The sequence below is a fragment of the Chrysochloris asiatica genome, unplaced genomic scaffold (assembly GCF_000296735.1).
Source record: "Chrysochloris asiatica unplaced genomic scaffold, ChrAsi1.0 scaffold00368, whole genome shotgun sequence".
In the NCBI taxonomy this organism is placed as follows: Eukaryota; Metazoa; Chordata; class Mammalia; order Afrosoricida; family Chrysochloridae; genus Chrysochloris; species Chrysochloris asiatica.
The window spans coordinates 1,660,901-1,686,699 of record NW_006408886.1 but is presented as its reverse complement, the minus strand read 5'-3'; the positions used below and the strand labels follow the sequence as shown (position 1 = coordinate 1,686,699).

Sequence of the window (25,799 nt, the reverse complement as noted above, 5' to 3'; positions counted from 1 at the left end):
ATAAATTAAATGCAATACAGCCAGATGGCATACATATAAACTCACTAAAAATATAGTACTTTTAAGCTAATGGCATTTGCTTATTTAACATTATCTTGAATATAAACTAATTGCGGCCTCCCAATACCAAAATTAACTGCAAATTTTATCAATTATTTTTAATACAGTGAAGACTTTTCATTACAAATATTTTAATATCTGAAAGAGTTTCAATGTGAGAAAGAATATGCCTGATAAATTTCAAATTACCATACAGTAGACTCCCTGGTATCCCCATCTAATGACACGACAGACACAAACAAGCTATCGAGCAAGAATCTGTTAACAGTTTTATTATTTTTTTAAATGTTAAATACCATGGGACAGGATTGTAAGGATGATAAACTCAGTCAACAACTGCCTCACAAGGGATTAAGAAAAAATTCTGCCATGATATTAGCAAAGGTAAAGGAGAAAATTTACACTGTAAGAGGCACCATTTCCCCACAGAATACCTCTTGGCATTTCCTGAATGAGTGGGATTAGCAATCTAAATATAAATCATATTTCAAGAGGTAACAGCAACAGATAAAATTTAAAGGGATTATTAAAATAACATTTACAAGACTTAACAATTCTTGAGCTCTTATTAAAACCACAAAGAAAGAACAATTCTTTATTTATGAATTTCATAAAGGACTGAATGTACAACTGACATCTGCTATTGATGATGTGGTAATATACAATTTGTCCAGTAGGCGAACAGTTTGTTTTTACTGTGTTTTCTAACCATAAGAGATCATTAAAGGCAAAGCCTATATGACACTGTACACACACAAACAAAAATGGTCACCGTGGGCCATACTACCAATGAAATGGTAGGTAAACAAATCATTTTCTGGTCAAGGGGGGGGGGGGGAGCGAGGGGAAAGCACTCTGCATGCTTCACTCTACAAGATGAATTTTCCTAGAAAGAATCCAATGAAAATGGCTGCAATTACAACAAGAAGCGAAGGAAGAGGACTGGTGACGTCTCTGAAGGATGCAACTGAAGTTGATCCAGGTTTATCCGAATGTGCTACCTTTCTGAGCCTTAAGCCTTCATCCTAGAAAGTACACACAAAAAAAGAGGTTTTAAAGACAAATATCCATTTACTGAGATTACTAGAACTTTTGCTTGAAACTGAAGCTGAAAATCTACAGACAGAAAGTAGATGAGTGGTCTGCCAAGGGCTGGGAATGGGAAGAGGAATTAACTGCTAACCAGTGTAAGGAAACTTCCCTCATTGCACTGTGAAATAAATTTGTTAAAAATCAATAAATTATCCATTTATAATGAGTGTGTTTTATAGTAAATGAGTTTATACTCCAATAAAGCTGGTTAAAAACAACAACAGGGGGCAAAGCTGGGGACATGAAGAGAGGAAGCAGCTGAGGACTCTAGAAACATGGGAAGAGAGGGACTGAGAGCTGGCGGCCAGAAGACAGGCTTGCAGAATGTGCCCTCTGTTAACTTAAATTATTATATATGTCTGAGTGGGGTGTTTTTTTTTGTTTTTAAAGAAAAAAAAAAAAAAAAGCACTAAAATGAATAGAGAAATACCATTAACTGATGGTACATGGTGGGGATTATAATCATAGTAATGACACAATGCATAGGATTCGTTGACTGTAAAACTGATGATCTGCCCTGTAAACTTTCACTCAATCCACAAAAACCTTATAAACACACACACATACTGACACTAAGAATTATAACCCTAAAAACCCCAAAATCAAAAATAGCAATATTTACAAGGGTAAGTCAAAAAGTATTGCTACTGGGGTTCCACTTCATAAATGCACAAGTCTATTTCAAACAAAACGTTTTTAAATGTGTCTCTGATCAAAGGAGCTCTGGTAGGTAGCGTAGTGGTTACAAAACGGAAATGTGAACTGCAAGGTTAGCAGCTCAAAACTACCAGCTGTTCTGCGGGAGAAAGATGAGGCGTTCTGCTCCCGTAAAGATTTACAGCCTCGGAAACCCTGTATAGGGTCGCTATGGGTCGGAACCGACTCGATGGCTCTTAACAACAACAACAACTGATCAAAAGATGGCTGCAAACAAGTTCTCTCAGTAATATACTTTCTTAGTCTCCTTAGGGTGTCTTCACAAAAAAGAATACTTTTTTGGACTATGGGGGAAAAAATATTTTTAAGGCCAGGACTAATATCAAATTTCTTACAAAATTAAAATAGGACATCTTCTCAAATCATTGAAGCTTTGTAAAATGTTAATGGGAATGCTGCCCCATATTAGACAATTTTTAAATGGGCCAAGCATTTTAAGGAAGGTTGGGAAAGCCTCAAAGATGAGCCAAGAGAGGGAAGAACATCAATCTCAAACAAATTAAAAAACTGGTGGAAGACCTTAGAATTACCACTGATGGTAATCAAGCAAGCTTAATTTAATTGTAAGCAAACATCTCAGTTTCAGCAAACTTTCAGCCCAAGGGGTGCCAAAAGTGTTTACAAGAAGACCAGCTAGCTCAAAGAGTTGATCACTCCCCAGTCATTTAAGCAAGATCAAAGCTTACTAGGGCAATTTTACAGAACAAATTGTAAGTGGGGATGGTCTTGCTTGGATTTACCAATACAATCCAGAGAAAAAAACAGGGGCTTCCAAGTAGATATGCTGAGCAAATTAAATTCAAAGCAGAGAGATCTGCTTGGAAGATTATGATTATGTTTTGGGATTCCCAAAGGGGATAATTTTGATAGATTTTCTCAAAGGACGTATGATGGCTCACGGAGGCTTATTACAAAGACATTTTAAAGAAAACTGACTGCTGCACTGTTGAGAAAAAGGGTAGCAAGCACTGTCCTATGAAAATTTCATTGGGAAACCTTACCCTATCTACCCTACAGCCTTGATCTTTTCTCTTCAGACAGTTTTTTTTGTTCCCCAAACTCAACAAGCACTTAAAAGGCAGATGATTTGTGTCCCTCAAGGACTGCCATTTTGATGTGGTACAAATCAAAGAGCACAGAATTTTTTTAGCAGGATTAGAGATGGATATACAACTCTCAGAAGTAAACAGGACTAGATGAAGGATATGTCAAGAAATAGCAGCTTCACGTTTTGATGTTTTTGTTTAATACAGTTTTCTAGGATTTTGTTGTTGTTGTTGCTGTTGCTAAGAGCCATCGAGTCGGTTCTGACTCATAGCGACACTGCACAGGGTTTCCCAGGAGCAGCTAGCAGCTGTTTAGTTTGAACTGCTGACCTTATGGTTCAAACCGACCTTGAGGTCTAGTGCTTATGCTATGGCACCACCGATAAGCAATACTTTTTAATTTACCTACACTGTGTTGTTGTTGTTACTAAGTGCCGTCAAGTCGGTTCCGACCCATGGCGACCCAGAATAGGGTTTCCGAGGGCTGACTGGTGAGCTTGAACAACCGACTTTACAGTTCAAAGGGCTCTGCAGTCTGGCACATTAACCCACAGTGCCACACCAGGACTCCTTACTTCCTGACTTACCTCCAAACATACCAGGAAAACATCCAGAAAAAATTAATACAATTAGAGAAGAGTTCTGTGCATTGATGTATTTCCAACTTGGCACACACAATATTAAATTAGTTATACTTGTCTTAGTCAAAGTAGACCAAGCTTTCTAAGAACAAACCTGCAACCTGACAGTTAAACCTTAGAATTGTCTTAAAAAGTAACTCATTGTGAAAAGAAACCACAGCACAGGGTTTTGTCAAAGGAAGAGGTTATTATTAGAAGATTTGGAAGAGTGAGAATATTAATATTTTAATAGAGCAGTGTCGAAAATAGGCCCAAAGCAAAGAAGGGCCGTGTATAAACGTCAGCATCTGGTCTAGAATACAAAGTAAACCCAGATGTGAAATGCTGTAAACAGATACCCCTCTCATCTAAAGCTCTGCACTTGGGTTGGAAACTGAAGCTGTTTCTCTCTGTCAAAGTGACTTATACTCTCCTGATAAGAATGGGAAGCTTTAATTTTACTGCTACTGCTATGGTTTCATACAGGAAAGTTTTTGATTTGAGGGGAACAGGCTTTTAAGTAAGAAAGCACTATACACTTTACTACAGTATGACCTTGGGAAATTTCTAGTAACTTAAAGGTGTCTTTAAGTGTGTCTGTTATATCAGACACTAGTAGGGCAGATTTTTAAGCCTTTGGCCACAACTTTTATGTTCTTACGCTGATTCCTCTAGTGAGCTTATAAATAAACATCAACTACCAAGTGTACAACTTCTTCTTTGTATCACTGGGTTTTCTGGTTTATTTTGGTTTTGTCTTATGCTATACAGAGAAAGCAATGGTTCTCAATCCCAGCTACATTTCAGTTCATCAGATCTGGAGTCATCTGCATTTTGTTTTTAATTCACAAGGTAATTCAGATGCAGTCTAGACTATAAGCCACAGAGCAAGAGAACTAAAAAGGATTAGTTATGACACACAAGGAAGAAAGTCAATCTGGCAATAAATTATGATGGGCTTTATGTTATGTTAAAGAGCCTGGAATTGATTCTGTAAGTCAGTGGTTTTCAAGGTTCTTGTGTATTAGTCTCAATTCACCTAGCTTAAGAACCTAGTATCAACATTGGGTTGCGAACCAAAAAGTTAATGGTTCAAACTCACCAGCTGCTCTATGAAATAAAGATGAGGTTGTCTGTTTCCAAAAACTTTTACAGCCTCAGAAATCCTATGGAACAGTTCCCCTCTGTTCTGTATGTAGGTCATTGTGAATAGGAAGCAACTCAACAGCAGTAGGTTTTGGGTCACCTAGCTGGCTGTTCACTCTTCCTATTTTCTAGCCCTGCATTACCAGTTATTCTTATTTCTTGCATTCTCCCCTCCTTGTCAAGCAGAGCTTCAAACTGGATCACCCTGGCTTCTTGTTCTCTGTTGTGAATTTGCCTTTCAGCTACACTGAATCAAAACCTACACATTTCAACAATATCTCCAGGTGACAATAGCTTTTTGAGTAAGGCCACTGAACATCCTATTGAGCACATCTTTCATGAAAGAAAGTAACTATGGAACTTATGGCATATTGAAAAATTCATGGTGTGTATATGTTTTAGTGAAACGGAAATATTTTTTTACTAACCAGGCAGAGTGCCAGACTGGAGGGCCCAAGAGGGTCTTAGAATTAGATAGTCAAAGGAATTCATATATCAATCAAAACACAGTGTCTTTGATTCAGGGTTAAGTACCCTGGTGTGGTGCTGTGGGTTAATGTGCCAGACTGCAAAGCCATTTGAAGGTTGGAGATTCAAAATGACTTTGTAATTCAGCACATTAACCCATAGCACAATTTCATAAATAAACAAAAAGAAACCCATTGTGATGGAATTGATTCCAACTCATGGAGAATCTATGTATTAAACAATAGAACTGAGTTGCATATGGTTTTCTTGGCTGTAATCTTTATGGAAACAGACAGCCAATCAAACTTTTGGTTAGCAGCTGAGCACAAACCATTTGTGCCAACCACAGACCTCAAGGTCCCATAATTTATTTACATACATACTTTTTAGTATCATCAGTGGGGATAAGAATAGTTCACACAAGCAAGCAAAACTTTAAAAAGCTAAATTAAAGCTATTCAGATCTTAAAATTTATCAAAGGGAAATTTTTAATACACTTAACATATTCAAATCAGTCTTCATTTATAAGCCCATCAATTTTGTTTTTTCTTTCAAATATATGATAGAAAGACTATATGGTATGTGCCCTGAATACATAGTTCTTGTCCCCAAGGAAATACTGCCTGCAAGAGGGAGAAAAACTTAACAAGTAATAGCAATAAGCTGTTAAGGGTATAGAGGAAACACAAAAGAGGCAACAGTTTTAAGTAGGAGAGGATCCAAAAAAGGCTATCCTCAATAGATGACACAAACTAAACACCAACTGATTAATGTGTGTCTGTTTGTATGTCCTAGGTGAATAGAGATTGGCTTTCAGGACATTCTGGTCAGAGAGAATACTTTAGACTACATTAAAAGAGAAAAGATAAATGAGAGGAAGCGTCTTCCAAGTTGATCAAGCCAAACACTGTTCAAAAAAATATTAATGAGCTTCAAATTGACAAATAAGTATAATTTTTAATTATCTAATAGTCACATTAGAAAAGTAAAAGACTTGCAAGTGGCAATAAAAGGCAGAACAACAGAAGAAGGAGAGTTAAGAATAGGAGGAGGCTATAGAATGGAGTGCTGGTGTGGTGCTGTGGGTTAATGTGCTAGACTGCAAAGTCAGTTTGAACTGCAAGGTTGATGGTTCAAGCTCACCAGTCACTCCTTGGAAACCCTCTAGAGGGTCGCTATGGGTCGGAACTGACTCAATGGCATTTAACAACATAGAATGTGTGGCTCCATGAACAACTGCTTCCTCTGCCAGGAGGAACTGGATGTTCAAAGCTACCATTATCAAATGTTTTGATCATATTCCACAGAAGAATGGAAAAGGGGGGAAATGTAGAACAGACACTTCAAATTCTCATGTTCTCTAGACTTTCTGGATCTATGTAGGGTGGGAAAACCGCTAAAACTATTGACCTGAAAAAAATCTTTAAACCTTAACAAAATATACAACTGAAGTCTTCTTAAAACCAAACAATTTAGCTTAAATAATACAAAAGATCTGCCTTAATTAAATACTGCGTTAGTTGCTTTAAGAAATACAAATGGATGGTTTTAACAAACAGAAATTTATTTCCTCACAGTTTAGGAGGCTAGAAGCCTGATTTTAGAACTGTGTTCTAAGGAGGCTTCCTGATTTCTTGGAGATTTCTATGCGTTTTGGCTCTATCTTACCCAATCTCTGGATCACTGATTTAATTTCTTTTAAATTCAAAAGAAATCAACCCAAGACACATCCTAAGCTGATCCTATGTCTTATTAACATTTCAAACACAACCTATGCCAGAATGGAAATACAAGTTAGGATTTAAACACAAAACTTCCATTTTTCCATTAACTTTTTTAAGTCCAATGTATATTTTTAAGGAGCACTGGTAGCTTAGTGGTTACAAATCAGGCTGCTAACCTCAAGGTCCACAGTACGAAACTACAAGACTTTCTGTGGGAGAAAGATGAGGCTTTCTGCTCCCGTAAAGACTTACAGCCTCGGACACCCTGTGCAGAGTCACTATGAGTCGGAACTGACTCTATGGTACTTAATAACAATGTATATTCTTGAGAGATACAATTTAATCCATAATAAGCATTATATTATTTTAAGAACTATCTATGTGGATTCAAATGAACAACAGCAAATCAGAAGATTAGACCTAAGGGGCATGAGTTTATATAAATGAAGGAAGAAACTCAGAAAAAGAAAGAATGGTTGCACAAAGAATGTAATCAATATGACTAAATTATACACTTGTTGTTGTTAAGTGCCGTTGAGTCGGTTCCGACCCATAGCGAGCCTGTACAGGGTTTCTGAGGGTGTAAATCTTTACGGGAGTAGAAAGCCTCATCTTTCTCCTGCGGAGCAGCTGGTAGTTTCGAACCACTGACCTTAAGGTTTGCAGCCCGATTCGTAACCACTACGCTACCAGAGCTCCTTAAATTACATGCTACCCATGTAAAATTAATCACTATGAATTTTAAATTCATAGCACATTTCAACTGGAACCAACTACATTTCAGGCAACATGTGACTTGTGGACAGCACAGTTCCAAACAGTTCAGTATGACTGGTGCATAGAATGTGAAAGGACTATACAGCAGGAGAAAAGTAATATCACACACCAGATCTCATATTATTAAGATTTCTGATAAGAAAAGTACCTTTTACAATAAAAAAAAGTAAGAAGGGTAGTAATAAAATTTGAAATCTGGGTGGTAATAAAATATTTGGAAATGGATACTGTTGAGTTTTATAATAAGGTAAATACAATTAATGTCACTGAACTATACATGTCAATACTGAAATGTTTTGTGACATCGATTTCATTACAGAAAACATTTTTTTAAATTAATAATTTGTTTGGTTCAGATCCAAGAGACCCTATGTACAACAGAATTAAACACTTATAGACTTCTTAGAAGAGCATTAGCTACACTTCAGAGCTGCCTCCTCCTTCAGACCATGATGATGTAAATAAAACAAAATTTTCAGGATGCTCATTTACTGATGAGTACAAAACTCAAAATGAGAAGAAACAGCTGCAAAACATTAATAATCGGAATATAGTAAGTACTAAGTATTAATCTGGAGTCCTAGTGTGGTGCTGTGGGTTCATGCGCTGGACTGCAAATTCATTTGAATCACAAGGTCGGTGGTCGAAGCTCACCAATCACTCCTTGGAAACCCTATACAGGGTTACTATGGGTCGTAATCGACTCTACAGCACTTAACAACAGGTATTAATCGAGGTAAATTTTCATTTTGAAAATTTTCAAAAATGAAATTGAACTGAGAAAAACTGATGTCCTAAGCATTAGTGAGGTGAAATGGACTGGTATTGACAATTTTGAATCTGACAACCATGTGGCTTACTATGCCAGAAAACAACAAATTCAAAAACAATGTTCTACCATACATCATCAAAAAGAGCATTTCAAGGTCTAACGTGTAGTACAACATTGTCTGTGATAGGATAATATCCATACACCTACAAGGAAGACCTTTTAATAACCCAATTATTCAAATTTATGCACCAGCCACCAAAGTCAGTGATGATGAAATTGAAGAATTCTAACAATTTCTTCAGTTTGAAATTGATCAGGCACTTAAGATGTACTAATAATTACTGAAGAAAGGATCAGTAGTTGGAAAAGATGGCTTTGGTGATAGAACTGATGCTGGGGATAACATGACAGAATTTTGCAAGACCAACAACTTACTCATTGCAAATAATTTTTTAAACATAAAAGCAATTATATACATGGACCTGTACCAGATGGAACAAACAGGAATTAAATAGGCTATTTCTGTAAGAAGAAACAGTGTAAAAGCTTTGCATCATCAGCAAAAATAAGGCCAGGGGCTGACTGTGGACTAGACCATCAATTGCTCATATGCAAGTTCAGGCCAAAGCAAAATGAAAACAAGTCCACAAAAGCCAAAGTATAACCCAGAGTATATCCCATGTGAATTTAAAGACCATCTCAAAAACAGAAGCAATGCATTAGACACTAATGAATAAAGACCAGAAGAGTTGTGGATAACATCAAGAACATCATGCAGGAACAAAGCAAAAGGTCATAAAGATAAGAAAGGAGGAAAAGACCAAAATGGATGTCAGAAGAGAGCACTCCAATGTAGACACTCTAAAGTGAATAGAAGAAAAGTAAGAGTTCAACAAAAGACTTCAAAGGGTAGCTTGAGAAGACAAAGTCAAATATTATGACGAAATTTGCAAAGACTTGTTAAAAAGTATAAAGAAAAAGAAAAACATCCTCAACATTTTTAAAGATGAAATGAAGAAAAAAATCAAGCCTTGACTTGCAATATTAAAGGATTCTTTGGGGGAAACAGAGTCCTGATGTGGTGCTATACAATAAGCATATTGGACTACTAACCACAAGATTTGTGGTTAAAATATACCAGTTGCTCTTCAGAAACCCTATACAAACAGGTGACTAGCAGTGAGAACTGACTCGACAACTCTTAACAACAACATGGGCAAAATAATGAATGAGATGAAAGCATCAAAAGATAGAAGGGACAGAGTCACCACATCAAAAGGAAACGGTCCATATACAACCATTTCAAGAGATTACATGACCAAGAGATGATGGTACTGAAGAAGTCCAAAATACACTGGTGAAAAACAAGGCTCCAAGAACTGACAGAATACAAACTGCCATCCTTCAACAAACTGATGCAGTACTGGAGGTACTCATTTATGTAAGCCAAGAAATTTGGAAAACAGATACCTGACCAACCGAATAGAAGGGATCCACATTCCAAAGAAAGGGGACCCAACAGAAAATGGAAATCACCCAACAATATCATTAATATCATATTGTAAAATTTTGTTTATGGTAATTAAAAAGTGGACAAAATTATAAGCCAGACTCAGAAGAGGACATGGAATGAGGAATATTATTGCTGATGTCAGATGGATCTTGGCTGACAGCAAGACAATACCAGAAAGATGTTTGCTTGCGCTTTTTTGACTATGCAAAGGCTTTCTACTGTTTGGTTCATGACAAGCTATGAATAACATTGCGAAGAATGGGTATTCCAGAACTCTTCATTGTGTTTATGAAGAGCCTACAGACCAAGAGACAGTCATTCAATTAGAACAAGGAGATACTAAACGGTTTAAAATCATGAAAGGTGTGCGCTACGGTTATATTCTTTCACTCTATTCAATCTGTACACTTAGCAAGTAACCCGAGAAGCTGGATTATATGAAGAACATGGCAAAAGGAATAGATGAAGACTCATTAGCAACCTGCAATAAGCAGATGATACAACCTTGCTTGCTGAAAGTGTAGAGGACTTAAAATACTGATGAAAATCAAAGACTACAGTCTTCAGTATGGATTGCAACTAAATCTACAGAAAATGAAAATCCTCATAAATGGGTCATTAAGTAGTATGATAAATGAGGAAAAGACTAAAGTTGTCAAACTTCATGACTCACGGAAGCAGCAGTCATGATGATGACGTATTACATATACAAATCTGCTACACAAGTTTTCAAGAGCAGTTAACAGTTTGAGGCCTAAGGTATGCATTTTCTGAGCCAAGCTATAGATTTTCAATTGCCTCATATGTAAATGAAAAGTACACAATGACTAAGGAAGGATGTCAAAGAATTCATGGATTTAAATTAAGGTACTGGAGAAGACTATTAAAAGCACAGTGGACTGCCAGGAGGAAAAACAAATCTGTGTTGGAATACTTACAGCCAGAATGATCCTTAGAGACTAGAACTACAGATTTCAACTCTCATATTTCCGACATGTTATAAGGGGGAACAGTCCTTGGACACCATGCTTGGAGGGTCAGCAAAAAAGGATGAAGACTCTCAATGAGACGGACTGACACAGTGGCAGCAGCAATGAGCTGATATATAACAATCATTGTGAGGCTGGCACAGAACCCTAGTGTTTCATTATGTTTATATAGGGTCACTATGAGTAAGAATTGATTTGCCAGCACCTAACAACTAACAACAACAAGAACAGTAGGAGAGACAAGCTAGCACATAATATATTAAGGAAAAGGAGAGTTAATGAGGATACATTTTTAAATGATGGATTGATATAATGAATCCATTTATTAATAGTCATTAATAAATAGTCAAATACTCAATTCCTTTCATTTTCATTTTTTCTCAAAAAGCAGAACTTACTCTCAGGTGTCGATTTTCTTCTGACAGTTTCATCATTTCTCCCTGAAGTCTTTTACACTCTTCCATTAGTTTTCTTGTTTCAGTGTCATTGAGTGAAACACTATGCGGTTTTGGCATGGGTCCATCTTGTTTAGATGCATTCAGTGGAGCAGCTTTGCTAGGTTCCATATCATTCTGTATTATAAAGATATTGGAATGCTTACACAAATAAAATTTAAAATTCCATATCCTGCTAGTCCTAAAGAAATGATTTCAATGAAACACAGTTTTCAATTACATTTATAAAAACTTAAAAATAAAAAAATAGAACCAAACACATGGCCATCTGTGAATTATTTTTTAAAAAGCCTAAATCAATATAGGAGTCCTGGTGTTGCGCTGTGGGTTAATGCGCCAGACTGCAAAGCCGTTTGAACTGCAAGGTCGGTGGTTCAAGCTCACCAGATGCTCCTCGGAAATACTCTACAGGGTATCTATGGGTTAGAACCGACTTGATAGCACTTCACAACAACAACAAAAATCAATAAAAGTAGTTAGGATAGGTAAGATAAGCAGCCTACCCTCCTTAACTCCCATAACCCTCTGCACTTATTTCTACCATAACTTTTATCATATATTCTAATAATTTATTTTTTAATTTCTCTACTAAATAGGCTGGGAGAGAGCAAGAAATATTTCTTATAATTCTTTGTCATTTACCACTAACCGAGTACATTGATCAACTGTAGTAATTCAATAAAAGATTAATCACTGAACCCAATCAAAATCCAAATATGAAGATCATTTTTTGTGCTGATTCTCAAGTTCCAGAATTGGTAAAATGAAATTAGGTATTATTTAAGGACAAACCTTTAAAAGAAAACCTAACTTCTAATGAGAAAAAAATAACTGATGGATATATACACTGATGGAGAAAATGAATAAAAACATAAATAATGGCAAAGGAGAAAAGTGAAGAAAACTGTGATCTCCCACTTGAAATAAAAATGAGTCCGTAAAATTATTCTTTATTCTGCTATCATTTACACCATCACAACCCGTAACAGTATTAGTGCTGTCATTGAAATTTCACAGTACTGCTGCTGCTGTTAAGTGCTGTCCAGTCAGTTCTGACTCTGTATGGGGTTTCTGGTGGGTTTGAACTGCCAACCTTGTGGTTCCCAGTACAGTGCTGATCCTACAGCACCACACCAGGGGTCCACAGTACTCATTAATAGGATTTAATTACAAACTGCACACCTATATCATTTCAGCTGCCAAATTTATATGAAATGTAAATAAAATGTTCAAGGAACAAGACTAGTATGTCTTATGAAGGGAATGTGATTTGATCAGTCTGCAAAAAAATCCATGTAAAAAAACACTCAGAAAGTTTTTTGTTGTGGTGGTAAGGTGCCATCGAGTAGGTACAGAATCATAGCAACCCTATGTAAAACAGAAGGAAATACTGCCCGGTCCTCAGCCAACCTCAAAATTGTTGTCATGCCTAAGCCCACTGATGCTGCCACTTTGCCAATCCATCTCACTGGGTGTCTTCCTCTTTTTCTCTGATCCCACACCTTACCAAACATGATATCCTTCTTCAGCGACTGGTCCCTCCTGACAACATGTCCAAAGTATGAGAGACTAAGTCTGGCCACACTACCCTCCCAGGAGCACTCTGGCTACACTTCTTCCAACACAGATCTGTTGGTTCTTTTGGCAGCCCACAACACCTTCAATATTCTCCCCCAATACCATAACTCAAAAGCATCACTTCTTCTACAGTGTTCCTTATTCACTGTCCAGCTTTCACATACATATGAGGTTACTGAAATGTGTCGGGTGCACCTTAGTCCGCAAGCTGACATCTTTGATCTTCAACACTTTTAAGAAGGTCTTGTGCAGCAGATTTGCCTAATGCAATATGTCATTTTGTTTCTTGATTGCTGCTTCCATGAGAGTTGATAGTTTATCCAAGAATGAAGTCCTTGAAAACTACAATCTTTTCTTCATTGAGAAGAATGTTGTTTATTGGTCCAGTGGTGAGGATTTTTGTTTTCTTTACATTGAGATGTAATCCATACCGAAGGCTGTGTTCTTTGATCTTCATCAGTAAATATTTTAAGTCCTCTTCACTTTCAGCAAGCAAGGTTGTATCATCTGCATATCGCACATTGTTAATGAGTCTTCCTCCAATCCTGAAGCCATGTTTTTCTTCATATAACCCAGCTTCTCGGATTATTCAGCATACAGGTTGAATAAGTATGGTGAAAGAATACAACCTTGTCACACCTTTCTTAATTTGAAACCATTCAGTGTTCCTATGTTCTGTTCGAACAAATGCCTCTTGGTTCAGGTACAGGTTCCTCATGAGCATAATAAAGTGTTCAGGAATACTCATACTTCGCAATGTTGTCCACAGCTTGTCATGATCCATACATCGAAAACCTTTGCGTAGTCAATAAAGCACAGGTAAACATCTTTCTGATATTCTGTTTCAGCCAAGATCCATCAAACATCAGCAATGATATCCCTTGTTCCACGGCCTCTTCTGAATCCCGCTTGAACCTCTGGAAGTACTCTGTCAATGTATGTTTGCAGCTGTTTCTGTATTACCTTTAGCAAAGCTTTACTCGCATGGGTTATCAACGATATTGTCCGGTGATTTTCACATTCCACTGGGTCAACTCTCTTTGGAATGGACACCAATATGGATCTCTTCCAATTAAAGCCAGATAGTTGTCTTCCAAATTTCTTGGCAGAGATGAGTGAGTGCCTCCTGTGTTGCCTCACTTTCTTGAAAGATTTCAGTTTTTACTACATCAATTCCTGGAACTTTGTTCTTTGCCAATTCCCTCAATGCACCTTGGACTTCTTCCTTCAGTATCACTGGCTCTTGATCATATACTACTTCTTGAAACAGTTGAACATCAACCATTTCCTTTTGGTACAGTGATTCTGTGTATTCCATCCTTCTTCTTTTGATGCTCTCTGCATCATTCAATAATTTGCCCAGAGAATCCTTCAATAGTGAAAAGTAGAGGCTTGAATTTTTAACGTAGTGGTTACAAATCAGGCTGCTAACTTCAGGGTCAGCAGTTCAAAACTACCAGTTGTTCTGCAGGAGAAAGATGAGGCTTTCTGCCCCCGTAAAGATTTACAGCCTCAGAAACCCCGTATAGGGTCGCTCACTATGAGTAGGAACCAACTCCATGACACATAACCACCACTCACAAGGTTTAAACACACAAAAATGTGTACATTTGATCTGTCTACAATTAAATTCTTACATTTTTCTTCAGAAGCTTCATGGCTAGGAAGGCTTATTCCAATTTCCTTCTTTGGATTTCACTCTTGCTAGCTTTTTGTCATTTATTTTAATATATCCTTGCCCCCATCAATCCCACTTTTATCTATTATCAAAAATCTGTTTCTGTTAGGTTTTGCTCTCTATTTCTATTCTTTTAATAGCAATTAGAAATAATTTCAAATGATTTTTCAAGTGTGTTTACAGTCCACAATTTAAACTACCATTTGTGAAAACGATGGTGGTACTTTGCCTTCCTCTCCAACGAACACAACAGTTGTCAATATGGCAACTGAGGAGATTATAGGTTTGGGTTAAAAACTGGGGGAAAAATCTTACTCATATTAGAAAGTTGCCTAAGAAAGTTCTTCATAACTGGTGTTTTATTTATTTATTTATTTATTTATTTATTTATTTATTTATTTATTTATTTATTTTAATTCTAGAAAACTTAGAATTATGAGGGGAGATGAGAGAACATTACCTCCCTTGTCTCATCATCCTGACAGAAGTATGGTCGTGTTATTTTTTATATACATATTTTACATAACTAAGTCACATGCATTACACTTTCATCTTGCTTTATTCCTTACATGCACATCTTTTAATTATCGTTTTAAATGACACAGTATCATTAAAAATCTTTTACCTTAATACGGTAACTTAAACATTTCATTCTTGTTAAATAGACACTTGAAGTAACATCCAACTCTGGGATTTTAAATAAGCATGTCAATAATTATCTTCTTATAGTAGTAGAATAAGAATTTTTCTTTTTTATTGAAATTTTTCTTAATGTTTTATGTCACTAACAATAAAGGAGGAAGAAATGACATAACCAACTGGGTGGAGTACCAGCATAATACTAGAATGTGAAGATGGTGGTGAGCTTTCACTTCAAAAGTGAGCCAATTAAAGCCATGAAGTAAGTTACACCAGTAAGATTGTATTACATACTGTCTAGGCCCCCTACAATCCAGTCAACACACTGGGCAGATGCAAAGAACTCTTATGTATTTATTCAAATTTGAAAGAATGAGCATATACAGCCTAATTTAAGGAGTCCAAAAGGGAGAGAGAGAGAGGGAATGCTGAGTCATTCATATAGTAACAATCTCAAGAGCCTAATGGGCAACACTTAGGCAGGTGTAATTTTAAGTATATGTTCCATTAAGCGAGGTTTGGTGCCAAGAAAACAGCTTGTTCCTTGAGAGTTGCTTCAGACTGATCTAGAAAGAGGAAACTGGAGAACCTTGAAGCAAGCAAACTAAAGGGATTCAACATGTTGTGACTCATAGTAAACTGATGAATAAGTAATATACATTAACATATTTAACACTGTAACTTAGAATAAGCTGAAAGTTAAAGCCAGTGGTATCAATAAAGATGAATATAGCATATCTTGGACATTTTCCACCTTATATTATTTAGTCTATCTGCTGTAACCCCTCTCTGAGTTTAAATTACTTGTTTATTCTTTTTCAACAACCAACAGAATTTTAATTCCAATATTCCTACTAGAGTCATTTATAAAAAGAGGGAGCTAAGGATTATAAATAGAAGGGGAAGGATAAAATACAAGGCAGAGGAGGATTTTTACAGACTTGTGACTTTACGTTGTTGTTGTCGTTAAGTGCCGTCAAGTTGGTTCGAACCCATAGCGACCCTGTATAGGGTTTCCACGGAGCAGCTGGTGAGCTTGAACCTCCAACCTTGTAATTCAAACAGCTTTGCAGTCTGGCGCATTAACCCACAGCGCCACACCAAGACTCATGTGACTTTATGAGTAGGGCTGTGTATTTAAAATAAAGAAACTATTGCCATTGAGTCAATTCCAATAAGCTAAAGCCAAGATCTATTATATTCAATTATGAGGTACCTAGTGAATTAAAGATGGTATTTGAATACCAAGGTTACTCAAATATTGTGTCCACTCCAAGCAACCAATTTACTTGGATTCTCTAGGTCTATGATTCTCAGAAGTTAACATCACATCACAAAAATCAAAACAGTATCGGATACATAGATGTCAGATTTGTTTTTAAGCCTCAGTATATAGGATTATCTGCAAGACCAAAGCAAAATATAAAGAATCTATGAAAACTGAGGGCTTCTTTAAAGTTTCCAGTAAACAAAAAATAGTAATGGGAATCATACAGCACCCATTCAACACCAAAAAGTCCTCTTTATTGATGTGTTTTCATTTTACTTGACTGTCAACACACACATCCACCCCCACCTTACACACAATATTAGCAAGCTCAATTATGACTTAAAGTTCTTTAGAATTTTAACCATAAATTCTATACTGGGTCATTAAAAAAAGCCATCTCTGGTAGCATAGTGGTTACGAATTGGGCTGCAAACCTCAAGGTTAGCAGTTCCAAACTACCAGCTGTTCCACAGGAGAAAGATGAGGCTTTCTGCTCCCATAAAGATTTAAAGCCTTGGAAACCCTGTACAGGGTCGCTATGAGTTGGAATTGATGGCACAGCATATAACCACCACCACCAATGTTAACAATTAAGAAGTTACTATATATTTATATTTGATAACAAGATATAAACTAATAATTTCATATATCTCTTTTTATATAAACATGTGTACTTGTCTTGAAGACCAATGTTTTCCAGTTCGACTTTACTGCTATCTATACAGGCTATCCTGCTTAAATAAGCTTCAAAGCTGCCTAGTGGTGCATTAGAAAACTCTTTCAGAGTATGTTCCCAACATCTCAGTGACAAGTTCATAATAATGTTCACACATCTTTCCTGTGTAATGATATCAAGGGTTGAACTGTTTGTTTGGGGGAGGGGTGGAACACAATAGTTTACTTGCTTGCTTTTTAAAGTGCTGTGTGACTCTAATTTGAAACATAAATGAAAATTTCAATTCCATCTACTTAATATTTCATATAACAAACTTATAATACCACTTAGTTTCAAGGTATCTATATTAACTTTTGTTTCAATCAAGTAGTACTAGAAGATTCCTAAGTCTGTTAACTCCCTATGACAAACCTTCTGTTTCTCCTGTATGAACACATTGAGTCCCCTGGGGTCATTCTTCATGTTATAACTGGCAGGCGTTACAACTGTGTTGTTGATGCTGCTCACTGAAGTGATAGCCATAGCAGTCCCTGGTGGAGTTATACCCTAAGGTGGCATGGGAAACATATTCTCAGATTCACACCAAATTCTGATTTCTCCTGTATGATGCTGGGAATGACTAACACACAAAGCATTAGGCTATACAACATTTACACTTTATTCTATTAAAACTGTGCTTTGCATTAAAAATAACACTAATAAATAATATTGTTGTTGTTAAGTGCCATCGAGTCGGTGCGACCCATAGCAACACTGTATAGGGTTTCCAAATAACAGCTCTCTGAAAAAAAAAAAGATACAAATTTCTGACCTATTATATTATTTCTCAAAAAAACTAGTTATGATCAACTTGTATTACTCAATTACTAAATTTATATACTTTCTTAAATTATGCTATCCTCATGTACTTTATATTCTATAGAGTACTTTCTAGCTCCTTGTGTCACATAATGCTGTCACTGAACACTTAACATCAAAAGGCAATCTTTTCATGTTTTCTTACTCTTGAAAACACTTAATTGGCATACTCATTTTAAGTTAAATAAAATTTCCCTTTACAATAAAAAATAATTATGTATAAGCCTCTATTGTACTCAATAACACCCCCAGTATTGTTGTTGTTGTCAGGTGCCATCGAGTCGGAACCGACTCATAGCGACTCCATGCACAGCAGAACGAAACAATGTTCGATCCTGGGCCAACCTCACCACCGCTGCCACCCCCGAGTCCATCAATGATGCCACCTGGCCGATCCATCTCGTTGGAGGTCTTCCTCTTTTTCTCTGACCCTCCACCCTACCCAGCATGACATCCTTCTCCAACGATTGTTTCCTCCGGACTACATGTCCAAAGTAGGAGAGACGAAGCTTAGCCATCCTGGCCTCCAAGGAGCACTCTGGCTGCACTTCTTCCAAAACAGATCTATTGGTTCTTTTGGCAGTCCATACCCCCAGTATACACACACATAAAACACATACCTCACAAGATCAGTAACCAAATTTAAAGATTCATAAAACACTGATATACCATTATCTCTATAGTTCTCTTTAACAATCTTCATTAAACAGATAAAATATTACTCCATCTTAATAACGCATATTTCTCAACAAAAGAATAATGTGTGTTTAATCATATAATGATGTCTTTATACCTATGATCACTGAAATTGTTTTTCCTTAAGACAAATTAGTATTTTTTTTTTTTTCCTAGAAAATGTATCATCAAATGTTAGAGGGTGTGCTTACATTTAAGAAATTTGGAAAATGTCTAGTTGGAAACCTCAAAATAAACCAAGTGTATGTATGTATGTGTATATATATATATATATATATATATATATATATATATACACACACATACATAACTGAGTAAGTCATTAAAAAACAGAAATAACCATTAAAACCACATTCAATCCTTAAAGAACACTACCACTAACTAGACATAAGATTTCATAATTTGTTGTTCTTAAGTGCCTTCAAGTCAGTTCCAATTCATAGCAACCCTATATAGGGTTTCCAAGGAGCAGTTGATGAATTTCAACCACTGACCTTGCAGTTCGAACTGACCTTGGGGTCCAGTGCATTATCCCACAGCGCCACACCAAATTTCATAATACAGAGTTGATAATCAATGAGAAACAAAACTAGAGGACCTATTTCGCAAAATAGGAAAGTCAATAGTTAATCATCTACTTCCATTTATTAACCACCCAAGGAGCATATTGAATGGTTCTCAGTACTAGCAATGAAAATAACTAAAGACGTTGTTGTTGTTGTTAAGTACCATGGAGTTGGTTCCAACTCACAGTGACCCTGCACAGGGTTTCCGAGGCTGTAAATCTTTACGGGAGCAGAAAGCCTCATCTTTCTCCTGCGGTAGTTTCGAACTGCCAACCTTGAGGTTAGCAGCCCAACTCGTAACCACTAACGCTACCAGAGCTGTCATTAATAAATTAAATTATTCTTAATCAGACATGCTATTCTGTAGAACTAGAGTTAACTGCACTTTTTAACGTGCTTAAGGACAATGTAAGTTTATACAACTGTTAACAATTATAAGAGCAGCTTCTTTTATTCAAAGACAAAAAGGTTTCTGATCTAAGACATAAAGCTGAGAGCTATTTCCTTAAAAGAGGCACACTATAATGATGGTTTAAATCAATTAGGTGTTTAATCATTAAAAAACAAAAAAAGGACCTACCACCACCAAGAAAGAAGAGTCACGAGCAGAGTGTCTTTGCACTGTGAACCTCCTAGAACCTTGGCAAGATTAATGCCAAGACACATGGAGATCTCCACAGGGCGCCAAATCCACAAATACTGAAATGACAAAAATCTCTCCTCAAAGCTGACAAAGAGAAAGTTTTATTTAGACTGGCACTCTAAAATTTGAACTTCTAGCCTCCTAGACTGTGAGAAAAAATGTGTTAAAGGAAAAAAAAATAAAGACTTCATTAAGGTGTAACACTCAAATCATTTTACTTCTAAAGCTTATGCCTTTCTTACCCTACAAGATGACAACAAAACTTCAATCATCTTACTTACATTACTAAGAATCAAGGCACTAAAAAGCATAAACATATCAACAAAATATTAATAACCTTTTTCTACTGCTATCAACTGTGCAAATGCTCATGAACTAATTGTTGCTGTGTGCCATCAAGCTGGTTCCGATTAATAGCAACCCTGTATAGGATTTCTGAGGAGCAGGTGGTGGGTTTGAACCGCTGACCTTGCAGTTAAAATAGCACAATTTAAAAAGAGCTATAAGACAGAATCGACTTTACAGCACTTAACAACACTAGAGTTCCAGTTCATACATGCTCAGGTTTATTACAAAAAAAACCCTGTGTTTTAGTATGTCTGATATCAGTGGATAACTGCAGACAAGTTCTCTCAGAAATATATGTGTCTTAGCCTCATTAGGGTGCTGGAGTCCTAGTGTGGTGTTGTGGGCTAATGCGTCAGCCTGCAAAGTCATTTGAACTACAAAGTTGGTGGTTCAAGCTCACCAGCTGCCCCTTGGAAACCCTATATGGGGTTGCTATGGGTCAGAGTCAAGTTGACGGCACTTATCAACAACAACAGCATTAGGGTGCTTTCCAAAAAAATAAGAAGGTCCAATCAATGCATTGACTTCTGAGCAGATCTGCTGGGTCAGTTAAATTCAAGGCAGCGAGGTCTGCTCAGAAGCTTATGGAGACTGTTGTGGGGTTTTGTTGTTTTGTTTTTTAATGGATCCCCAAAGGGCTCTATCTTGATAGATTTTCTCGAAAGGAGAGGATGATCATGGGTGTTTATTAAGACCTTTTTCAAAACAGGAAAACTGAAAACTGCACTGGTGAGAAAAAAGCCAGGAAAATTGCACCCCAAATGTTTTTTTCCATCACAATAATGTCCTGTTGATCATCCTATGAAAATCTTGTTGATAAACCTCACCCCATCTACCCAGCAGCCCTGAACTTGCCCTCTTTTGTTCCCCAAACTCGAAAGACGTATACAGACCTAGACTGAGGATATGCTAAGACACAAGAAGCTTCACATTCACATTTTTCATTAATAAAGATTTCTATTATATTGCAACAATACTTTTTGATCATATATGTTATCAAATTGTCAACAGTAACTTCAAAGATTAGATGGGAACCTTAGCACACAATGAGTTTATGAAAAAGAGGGAAGAATGACTCAGAAAAGTTGAGTGAGAATGGCTACACAACTTAAAACATAATGTCACTAAATTAATTGTAGAAACTGTGGAATTGGTTTATATTTTGCTGTGTATATTCTCAATAAGAAAATAAATTTTAGCTTGCCAAACCCAGAGTGCTTACTATCTTGAGCATTGATTGTACTCTTATAAAGTATTATCTATGGAAGTTTAAACTACACACAAAGGTACTAGGATTTTCAAGCACTTTTATCAATTTCATCTGTAAATCATACTGAACTATCAACAAGGTCTTATTACCATATGAATTATTATGAAAGAGGTATTTCATATAGCTTTAAAAGATTATATCCGTTTTAATAAAACAAGTAAACAAAATGTTGACACGTTTCATACTAATAAAGACTTAAGATTTGGTACTTTAACGTTTCATATCTTCTTTAAAGGATGGGATACAGCATTAAATTGATTACTTGACCAAAAAAAAAATTACATACTCAACTAAACTCACATGGATATGATCTGAAGCAAGGTTGAAATGATTTTTTTTTTTAAACAGCTCTCAGTAACTAACAAGTCTTATAGAATCTTCAGGTTAATAGCACAAAAAAATGCAGGCAAAAATGGTATCTCCCAAAGTGTATTTTACAAAACAGATACTATATTAAATTAAAAAAAAAGAAAGAAAGAAATGAAGTTACATTAAATTAAAAAAGAAATGCCTGGTCAAACATTTCATTACTATTTGTCTTCTCAGAACCTATTATATGTAAATATGTTACAGAAAACATGACATCATAGTCTTTTTCAAAATCCATTTGAACATAGTCCACAAAACAATGTTCTACATCTGACTTTGGTGGGTAGTGTCTGGGATCATAAAAGCTCATGAGCTACCATCAAGGTGCAGCTAATGGCCTCCCATATGCGGAAGAAAGAAGAGCAAGAAGAACTGAAGATACTTGGAATCAATTAGTTCTATGGAATAATGAACATGTGAACATCAGTCTCCAAGACTCTCTGAGACCAGAAGAACTAGACGGCTACCACTAACATCTCTGTAAGGGATCACATTAGAATGTCCTGTTAAGAGGGAGAATATGTGGAACAAAAATCAAACTTATTAATAAAAAGAGAGACTGGGCTTACGGGTCAGAAAAGGACTAGAGGAACCTAAAACTATGGCCCTCGACCACCTTTCACATCTGGGAAGGAACTCACCCTCGTGGCCCAGTTGTCAGCCATGCAGTAAACAGATACACAGGTGGGGCAACACACTACTAGAGTGCGCTCATCAATTTTCTTTAAAAAGTCTTAGATTAAGCCCTCATGATTATTCTGTGTCCTTTATATAACTTCTGAGCTTATCTCTGCCTTAAATTTAACTTGCCCAACAGATTCCCTCAAAAATCAGTTGTTTTTTTTATAAAAACACTTCAAAAAAGGATACAAAGACAAGTGTATTACTGATAGAACATGTCTGCAGCCATCCACTGATCTCAGAGACATGTTTAAAGCAGGTTTTGTTTGGAATAAACCCATGCATGTGTGAACTGAAACCTTAGTAGCAATACTTTTACATTTACTCATGTATGTGAAATGGAAAGTGGCGGGGATTAGATAAAATGCTTAACTATAAACTGGTAATTGTTAAAAGTTGGTAATAGGTTCTCAGAGGTTCATTCTTGCCTACGACTACAGTCAAAAATTATCAGCACTCCAGTTATATTAAAACATCCGTCTGCATCTGTAGCTGATGACAACATTGAGTGTGAGCATGAAAATGATTCTGTTGAATAGGTAAGTGACAGTGGATTGTTTGGCAAAATATTTGCATATCAGCCAAGACTGTCTATGAAATAATCCAAGACACACTTGGGTTTCAAAAAGTCTGAGAGATAGGTATTGAAACAATTCACAGAAGGGCATAAACAGATAGATGCATTTGGACATCTGCAAACAAAATTTGGACCAATACTCAAATAAAGGCAAAAGTTTCTTTAAAAAAAAAATCATTACTATTGCTACAATTTGATGAACCTTACCTAGATTTATGGATATAGTTGCTCAAAATGCCAACAGAGAGGGAAGGAGTCTTCACATCAAGTGTCAATCCTATCCCCTCTGAATACAGGGTTGATAGGGACAAGCAACTTAAGACACACTGGCTATCTAAAATGAAGGGGCGATAATGGCACAAATTGACTGGCTTACAAGTTTTCAAGAGGGAGTTTAGTTTCAGAGTGTGTGGGGGAAGACAGAGTCCCCCCACTGAATAAATTTCATCTTGTCTAGACAGGCCTAGTCAAAAAGAGATGGGGATAAGTTTGTTATCATTCAACAGTGAGTAACTGTTATCATGACTAACTGCGCTTTGTCATAGCTGTAAAGGTAGAAGTTTTATAACAAAAATGGTGGAGTACTTAATCGTACAGTCCAGAAACAGAGGTCCCTAGGACCAGCAAGGGAGAAGAACACAAGTAGAATGTGCAACCCTATCCAGAGAAGTAGTGACAACAGAGATGGAGACAGAGATTAGGACATGGAGAGAGGGAGCAGCTGAGGACTCTAGTTGTTGTTATAGTTAGTGCCATTGAGTCAGTACCGACTCATAGCAACCCTATGTACAACAGCACGAAACACTGTCGGGACCTGGGCCAACCTCACAACTGTTGCCACGCTTGAGCCCATTGATGCTGCCACTTTGCAAATCCATCTTGCTGGGGGTCTTCCTCTTTTTCTCTGACCTTACCAAACATGATATCCTTCTTCAGCAACTAGTCTCTCCTGACAACATGTCCTAAGTATGAGAGACAAAGTCTGGCCATCCTAACCTACAAGAGGCACTCTGGCTGCACTTCTTGCAACACAGATCTATTGGTTCTTTCAGCAGTCCATGGCACTTTCAATATTCTACAACACCATAATTCAAAAGCATCAATTCTTCTATGATCTTCCATATTCACTGTCCAGCTTTAGCATGCATATGAGGTTACTGAATATATTATGGCTTGGGTCAGGTGCACCTTAGTCCTCAAGCTGACATCTTTGCTCTTCAGCACTTTAAAAAGATCTTGTGCAGCAGATTTGCCTAATGCAATATGCCGTTTCATTTCTTGACTGCTGCTTCCAAAGTGTTGATAATTGATCCAAGAAGAATGAATTCCTTGACAACTTCAATGTTTTCTCCATTGATAAGAATGTAGTTTATTGGCCCAGTGGTATGGATTTTTGTTTTCTTTACATTGAGATGCAATTCATACCAAAGGCTGTGGTCTTTGATCTTCATCAGTAAATATTTTAAGTCCTCTTCACTTCCAGCAAGCAAGGATGTATCATCTGCATATTGCAGTTGTTAATGAGTCTTTCTACAATCCTGATGCCACGTTTTCTTCTTCATATAACCCAGCTTCTCGGATTATTTGCTCAGCATACAGGTTGAGGAAGTATGGTGAAAGAATACAACCTTGTCACACACCTTTCTTAATTTGAAACTATTAAGTGTTCCCAAATTCTGTTTGAACAACTGCCTCTTGGTCCATGTACAGATTCCTTATGAGCACAATTAAGTTCAGGAATACTCATACTTCGCAATGTTGTCCATAGTTTGTCGTGATCCACACATTGAAAGCCTTTGCGTAGTCAATAAAGCACAGATACACATGTTTCTGGTATTCTCTGCTTTCAGCCAAAATCCACTGAACATCAGCAATGATATCCCTCATTCCATGGCCTCTTCTGAATCCAGCTTGAACCTCTTAGAGTTCTCTGTCACTGTATGCTTGCAGCCGTTTCTGTATCACCTTTAGTAAAACTTTACTCGCACGGGCTATCAAAGATATTGTCCAATGATTTCCACATTCCATTGAGTCACCTCTCTTTGGAATGGGCACAATTACGGATCTCTTCCAATCAGTCAGCCAGATAGTTGCCTTCCAAGTTTCTTGGCATAGATGAGTGAGTGCTTTTAGTGCCGCCTCACTATCTTGAAAGATTTCAATTCAATTTCAATTTTTATCCCATCAATTCTTGGAGCCTTGTTCTTTGCGACTTCCCTAAATGCACTTTGGACTTACTATACCTTGCGTAGTCACTGTACCAAAAGGAAACGGTTGATGTTCACCAGCTTCTAGAATCACAGCAACTCAAAAGCCACCAATGTACAACAAACTGACCCACAAGTGGTGGCTGAGGACTCTAGACTCATGGAAAGAGATAGACTGAGTGCCGGCGGCCAGGAGGCAGTCTTGCAGAATGTGACTTTTGGTTGTTTAAATTATTATATATTCCTGATTGGGGGGGAGGAGGGATCATTACTGGTTACAAGACATGGATTCATCACTATGAACCTGAGAATAAACAGTAGAGTATGGGATGGAAACATCCTCAGTTGCTGACCAAGAAAAAG

At 36.9% G+C, this 25,799-nt stretch overlaps 1 protein-coding gene across 2 annotated transcripts in view; it reads right to left on the bottom strand.

Annotated features, from left to right (window-relative positions):
- Nucleotides 1-304: 304 nt before the first annotated feature.
- The window catches only part of VAPA (VAMP (vesicle-associated membrane protein)-associated protein A, 33kDa), an 84,448-nt gene continuing 58,953 nt past the window's right edge, over nucleotides 305-25,799 (bottom strand). Inside the window, exons 5-7 of one of the 2 annotated variants that reach the window (XM_006876235.1) lie at nucleotides 17,633-17,767; nucleotides 11,324-11,497; nucleotides 930-1,085 (exon numbers count right to left, since the gene is read on the bottom strand). In XM_006876235.1, coding sequence (XP_006876297.1) covers nucleotides 930-1,085; nucleotides 11,324-11,497; nucleotides 17,633-17,767 — 465 coding nt within the window. Of the gene's footprint in view, nucleotides 1,086-11,323; nucleotides 11,498-17,632; nucleotides 17,768-25,799 lie in introns of both variants that reach the window. The other variant, XM_006876236.1, reaches the window with a different exon arrangement.